Here is a 6393-nt window from a genome sequence, read left to right on the forward strand (position 1 = left end):
CCTGGAGTGCTTCCCACTTTTTCTCAGGCCCCAGAGAGAGGCCGAGGAGGGGGACTGGATAGAGCTAAAGACGGTGTCTTTCTGTTTGCCCGGAGCCCAATCGCTCTCCAGCTGGTTGCGTGGGTGAAAAGGGGAGGCTTGGCAACCCGGGTAGGGGCGCAGTGTGGAGGCCATAACGTGGCCTGGTTCGGACCCCAGGAAGGAGACAGCAAGCTGAGGGAAGGGGCTGGAGTAGGGGTGTGAGCCCCACCATCTCTTCACCCCCACCAGGTATTTATCTCTGTGGATGACCTGGAGCCCCCACAGCCCCCGGGCACTGAAGATTGCAGACCCGAGCCTGAGCAGGAGCTGGGAGCAGGGCCCCCGGGCACCGCCGCGGTGGGACAGCAGCAGTCCGTGGAGTTTGACTCTCCGGACTCAGGACTGCCATCCTCTCGCAATTACTCCGTGGCCTCGGGCATCCAGTCGAGCATAGACGAGGGGCAGAACATGGGCTTCGAGGAGGAGGATGGCGGTGGGGAGGAAGGCTCCGACAGGCTGGTCCCAGCAGCCGGTGCTTTCTCCGAGCCCCAGGATCCCAGCCGGCAGAAGGCCTCACGGGCTAGCGAGCTGGAGGCAGGGGAGGAGCTTGCGGCCGTGTGCGCTGCTGCCTACGCTGTATGTGGACATTCCCCGGGGAACTGTTCTCAGCCACCCCAGAGGCCCTCCTGATGCCCCGAGGCTTGGGGACGGGGCTGGTGGGTGGCAGATGGGAGTGCCCTGACCGTCCTTTAGGGGCACTGAGCCCATCCCTTGGCATCCCCAGAGGGCTCTGTTCTCAGAGTCCCTTGGTTCCTGCATTCCTTTATATAGGCAACCCTGCCAGCCCCCACTCACTCCTGAGGGCCCCCACTCTTTCAGATAGAGTTACTGGATACTATGGCCTTAAATCTGCATCGCATAGACAAGGATGTGCAGCGCTGTGACCGCAATTACTGGTACTTCACGCCCCCCAACCTCGAGAGGCTCAGAGACGTCATGTGCAGGTGCCACCCTGGGGCAGGGTTCAGGGCGGGAGGAGGGACACTGCTGGGGGAAAGGTTAGGGCTGGCAGGTGCCCCGCTCCTCTCCCTCGCACTGGATCGCACTCGGCACTCTCTGCCTGGAGCGCCTTCCCTGCCGTGCCCCCCACCCCACCCCTCGTCTTCGAGGTCTGTCACATCGCAGCTTCAGCCAAACTCCTCCAGGAAGCCTAGCTGATTGCCCTTGCCCCAGCCGGTTCATTGTCTCTTCCCCTGAGCCCCTGAAGGCCTCGAGGACAGAGGCCATGGGCTTTTGACTGCGGTACTCCCAGTACTTCAGGGTCATGGAAAGGCTGACTTCTGGGTAGCAGGCTGCTCTAAGGACCATCTCCCCAGGGATCCCTGCAGGGTGGAGGACAGCACACGCCCGTAGTGACCGTATACCTGGCATTTCAGCTACGTGTGGGAGCACCTGGACGTGGGCTATGTGCAGGGCATGTGCGACCTGCTGGCACCTCTCCTGGTCATCCTCGACAACGGTGAGGGACCCAGCTAGAGGGTGGGGGCGGCGGGGGGAAGCGTATTCCCAGAGTGCTGTTGAGATTGGGCTGATGCAAGCTGGAGAAAGGAAAGAAGACCACTAGGTCTGGAAAGGTGGGGGTGTAAGCCAGCCCTGTCCTCTGGGCATTGGGGTCATCCGCCTTGCCAGCCTCACTCCCATCTCCCCTCAGATCAGCTGGCCTACAGCTGTTTCAGCCACCTCATGAAGAGGATGAGCCAGAACTTCCCCAGTGGGGGCGCCATGGACACCCACTTCGCCAACATGCGCTCCCTCATCCAGGTGAGGTCAGCAGCTGCCTGTGGGCTCGTGACCAGGCACCACTGGGCTTGTCCATCATCCACAGGGAGGCCAGGGAGCGTTCCAAAAATCCCCTTCCCATATAAGCTTAGTATCTTTCATTCAAGAACCATTGTTTCGAGGTTACAAATCAAGGGGGAATGTCAGCATGTGAATACCGTGCTCGTGAAAGTTCTGGTGAGCAGTGTGGTTGACAGTGAAGCAAACACCCAGAAAATGGTACAATTCCAAAAAGAGTGCCTCCCAGGGAGGCGGGTGCGGCAGCAGAGCCGCAGAGCACAGCCTCCACCCCAGGAGAAGGGAGGGGCTTGGGAGCAAGGGCAGGCACCCGGGTGGCGGAGGGGCCTGGACGAGCGCAGGGGTGGCTGGGAGAGGCAGCGGCAGCTCAGTCCGGCTCCCTTTCTTTACTTGTGCAAGATCCTGGACTCAGAGCTGTTTGAGCTGATGCACCAGAATGGAGACTATACCCACTTTTACTTTTGTTACCGCTGGTTCTTGCTGGATTTTAAAAGAGGTGAGAGGTGCGGGCTGGACAGCGGGGCTAGGGTCAGGGCAGTGGGAGACCCCTCTCCCCCAGAGTCAGTGGTTCCTGACCCTGACTGCACTTTGGAACTAACTGGGGAGCCTCTCAGAAACGCCGGTGCCTTGGCCCCACCCAGCCCCAGACTTAGGAAGCGAGGCTGCCCGGACATCCACAGTTTTAAAAGCTCCTTCAGCGATGCCACAGGGCCGCCAACAGTCACCCTAAGCCGGTGGTTTCGGGGGCTGTTCTCTAACCCAGTCTTCTCAAGCAGCAAGGCCAGCACACATAGAGCTGCACCAGCTGACAAGAGTGCCGGCGTGACGTCTGCCCGAGCCTGGCGTGCGAGGAGTGTGTCCCTGAGAGGGGCAGGGTCTTGGCCTGGGTCCCGGAACCCTCCTCTTGGACTAGGTTCTTTGTCATGGGGAGAATCCCAGGACTTGGGTCGCTGGAGCTCTGTCTCCACCTTGGGCTCCATCCAGAGGCCCGTGGGGAGCCAGGCTCAGCCTTAGCCCCTTACGATCCCTAGAGCTGCTCTATGAGGATGTGTTTGCTGTGTGGGAGGTGATCTGGGCGGCCCGGCACATCTCGTCAGAGCACTTTGTCCTGTTCATTGCCCTGGCCCTGGTGGAGGCCTACCGTGAGATTATCCGGGACAACAACATGGACTTCACTGATATCATCAAGTTCTTCAATGGTAGGAACCGCTCTGGCCACCCTGGCTGCCCCCAGCAGGGGCATGGGGGCCTCCACTCCTGGCCTGGGCAGGGTTGGAGGGGCTCGCTTCCCCGGAAGCAGGTGGAAACAGCAGGGTGGGCAGCCACAGGGCTTCTCCCAGACCCCCGCCCCCGCTCCAGCAGCCCCACAGTTCTGTGTGTCTCCCCCAGAACGGGCTGAGCACCACGATGCCCAGGAGGTCCTGCAGACTGCCCGGGAGCTCGTCCACAAGGTGCAGAGGCTCATGGAGAACAAGTGAGGGCTGCGGCTGGGAGGCAGCGGCTGACTAGAGCCTGGGCTCCGGGCCCCTGGGCTGCACAGGGAGAGGAGCCGGGCGGTGCAGCTGAGACTGCCCCACCCCCAGCCGGCCCCGCCTGCCCACCTGTGTTCCTAACAAAGTGCTTGTGAGCCTGGGATACAACTCCGGGCAGTGCTGGCCCTGCAGGGCGGGCCGGGGGCCTGGGTGCCTCCGGCTGGGGAAGGGAGGGGAGGGGAGGGGACCGGGTTGGCCTCAGGGAGTGGCTGCCTTGGGGGACACTTACTCTGCTCCCCTCTCCAACACCTGGGAATAGCCCCCCGTCACCTGCAGCCTCAGCCTGGACTGCTCCCCATGGCCTCTCCTAGGTCAGCCTGGAACCCTGTAGAGTTAACAGGGCTGTAGCTGCCTGGCCCCACCTGGCGTGGGTCATGTGGGCAAACGGACTCCGTGCTCTCTCCTGCGAGTCCCTTTGCGGGCAGCGTGCATGTGCCCACCCCAGCCCCAGTGGGGGCAGCCAGAACGGCTGCCAGCTCAGGCCCGTATCCCAGATGCAGGAGTCCGAAGATGTGGGCCCTGGGTGGGAGCAGCCCACCTCAGCAGCACTGCCACTGCCTTTGGCCCCCCAAGGTGACCCCGTGCACTGCCCTGCCCCACACGGGGCGCCCACGTGCACCTGCACAGTTTCACTCTCACCACCTGGCTCCTGCTTTATGCGTTAGTCGCTTCCCTGACAACTATGTAGGTGACACTTTGCCAGTCGGATGATCTGGGTGCAGTGGGAGCACTTCACTCTCAAGAGGGGTCCCAGGATGATTCTTCAGGGGGAAAGCCTCTTAGCCTCCTCTCAGGGACGGGCTCTGGAGCTCTGGGGCAGCCCATCGCCGATCTCAGGCATCTGCTGAGTCCCTGGGTCTGGGGGAAGGGGAGGATACCTGGGTCTCCCCTGTTTGCCCCTGGTGAGAAGCAAGTCTCGCTCTGCCTGCCACATGCTTCTCAGGGTGCGGAGAGGCTTAGAGACCCGGAAACCCCCTCGGAGGAGCCTCGCTCACGGGGTGCTAGGAAGGGCCTGGCTCCTAGGCCAACTGCTTACTCTGCCGTACCCACTTCCCCTCCACCCCCAAACACACGAGGCTAGGGCTTTGCCCTGGGGCCAGGAGGCCACTCTGCCACACGGGCAAGGGCCTGCCCAGCAGTCACTTCGGTCTGGAGACTTACTGCATTTGAGAAACAGGGAAAGGGCCCAAAGGCCCTTCTGCATCCAGCACAGTCTCCCCAGCCTGCCCCTCTCCTGGGCACTGCACAACCCATCTGGGGGCCAGCTGCCCCATTACCTACCCCTGTTGTCTGTGAGTCCTTGGCTGCCACCAAGCATGGTGGCCATTGTGTGCCTGCCTTAGTGACTCAGTGGTTTTGTGAGCAGAGTGTGTATGGGGTTTTTTTTGGCTCAGAAACTATACTCTTCAGTGTTAACAGACCAATAAACATAGCATTTGGCAATGCCTGAGGCTCTGGGGGCTGCTTGTGGGCTGGCACTGGACAGTGAGGGATTTTGTGTATGGGGAAATTCTATAAGCTCCACAACTGAACTGTAAAGAGGGCCAGCCCCACAAGACAAGGATGGTGCAAAGAGAGAACAAAAGTTTCCAGGAGAGAGGGACCTCAGCTGCGGGCTGGTCAGGGGCAGGTGTGACAGACCCCAAGTACTCAGTGGGGGGACCTCACCCCAGACCCAGAGGTCCTATCTCAGACCGAACAATGACCTATCCAGCCTCTGGATAAGTATGGGTCCCTGTTCCTGCCACCCCTTCCCCAACCTCCCTGCCCTCTTGACCAGCTACAATGATGAGTTGGTGCTTGAATGGGAATCTCTAGGAGCCTCCTGGGCCCTCCAGCCAGTGGGGAAGAAGCCTGCCCCTCTGGCTCTGGCTCCCGCCCACTGAGCACTCTGAGCTCCCTGCTTCAGGCTGCGGCACCAGGAGAGTGTCAGGAAGAATCAGAGCCGCTGAGGCATGAAAAGGGCCCAACTATAATAGTAGGTTCCCAGCTGCCTTCCCCTCCTCCAGGGAACTACAGCCCTCATCATAAATGGCTCCAGGTAGAGGGCTCCAGCCACAGCCACCAGCATCAGCATATGGTCTGGTCTAGACACAGCCTTTCTGGGCATTAGGACAACTCAGAGCTGCTAAAGCAACAGAACTGGTTTACATGGGGAGATCTGGGGCCAGGGAACCTTATAACCCCTTCAAGGCAACCCCGCTCCCATCTTGTTGCCTAGAACAATCCGAATTTCCTGTGCTGTGACTCCATCTGGAAGTTCACCAAAGGCCCCTGCTAAACTAGCCTGGCAATGGCCTGGTTCCTTTACACACTCTCACCTGCTCCCTCTCCACCCAGAAGTGTTGGCACTCTCTAGCCCCCTGGCTGGCCTTCTAGGACCAGAGGGAATCCTGCAGCCATAGTGATGGGTCTCCTGAGGGCAATGCCATGGGAAGATTAAGAAGAGCAAGAAGTGCAGGTAGGAACCCCCCCCCCGGGGGGGGGACACCTCCAACCCTGGAAGCTTCTCTCACACAGAGCCACTAAATGGAGGCACCTGGGTTCCTACTCAGGATTTTTGTTACTCTGATCACAGGCCCCCCCTCTGGCAGGCTCCAGCCGAGCTGGGGGAGTTTCTGCCTACCCTTAAGATCAAGCGATAGCCCTCAGATGATACTGGCTCATCACTGCCAGGGGCAGAGTCTTCATCTTTGTCCCCAGTGCCAGTGTGTGACACTAATCCTAACCCTAGGCCTTCCCAGAAGTCAAGGGACGCCTCTTCCTGGCGCTACCAGCAGAGGGAGCCAGCATCTCACAAGTGAAGGTGCTGGCAGCGGTGTGGGGCAGAGGAGGGGCCCTGGGTCTGGCCTTTCTTGAGGTTAGCACTTCCTCAGAGAAGGGGACCCCAAGACATTCGTGGCTACCACATCCTTCCCTAAGGGTAACCCCTCCCAGGAAGAGACGCTGAGTCCATTCCTCTGGCTGGGGCTGGGAGTGGGGA

General features: G+C 60.5%; 1 protein-coding gene across 3 annotated transcripts in view; it reads left to right on the forward strand.

Annotated features, from left to right (window-relative positions):
• The window catches only part of SGSM2 (small G protein signaling modulator 2), a 34221-nt gene extending 29366 nt beyond the window's left edge, over positions 1 to 4855 (forward strand). For all 3 annotated transcript variants that reach the window (XM_040641157.1, XM_040641159.1, XM_040641158.1), the window contains 7 exons: positions 271 to 657; positions 901 to 1025; positions 1458 to 1540; positions 1733 to 1842; positions 2278 to 2374; positions 2910 to 3077; positions 3268 to 4855. In XM_040641157.1, coding sequence (XP_040497091.1) covers positions 271 to 657; positions 901 to 1025; positions 1458 to 1540; positions 1733 to 1842; positions 2278 to 2374; positions 2910 to 3077; positions 3268 to 3356 — 1059 coding nt within the window. In that variant the 3' untranslated portion in view covers positions 3357 to 4855. The remainder of the gene's footprint in view (positions 1 to 270; positions 658 to 900; positions 1026 to 1457; positions 1541 to 1732; positions 1843 to 2277; positions 2375 to 2909; positions 3078 to 3267) is intronic.
• The last annotated feature ends 1538 nt before the right edge of the window (positions 4856 to 6393 follow it).

The sequence above is a fragment of the Ursus maritimus genome, unplaced genomic scaffold, assembly GCF_017311325.1.
Source record: "Ursus maritimus isolate PB19 unplaced genomic scaffold, ASM1731132v1 scaffold_24, whole genome shotgun sequence".
In the NCBI taxonomy this organism is placed as follows: Eukaryota; Metazoa; Chordata; class Mammalia; order Carnivora; family Ursidae; genus Ursus; species Ursus maritimus.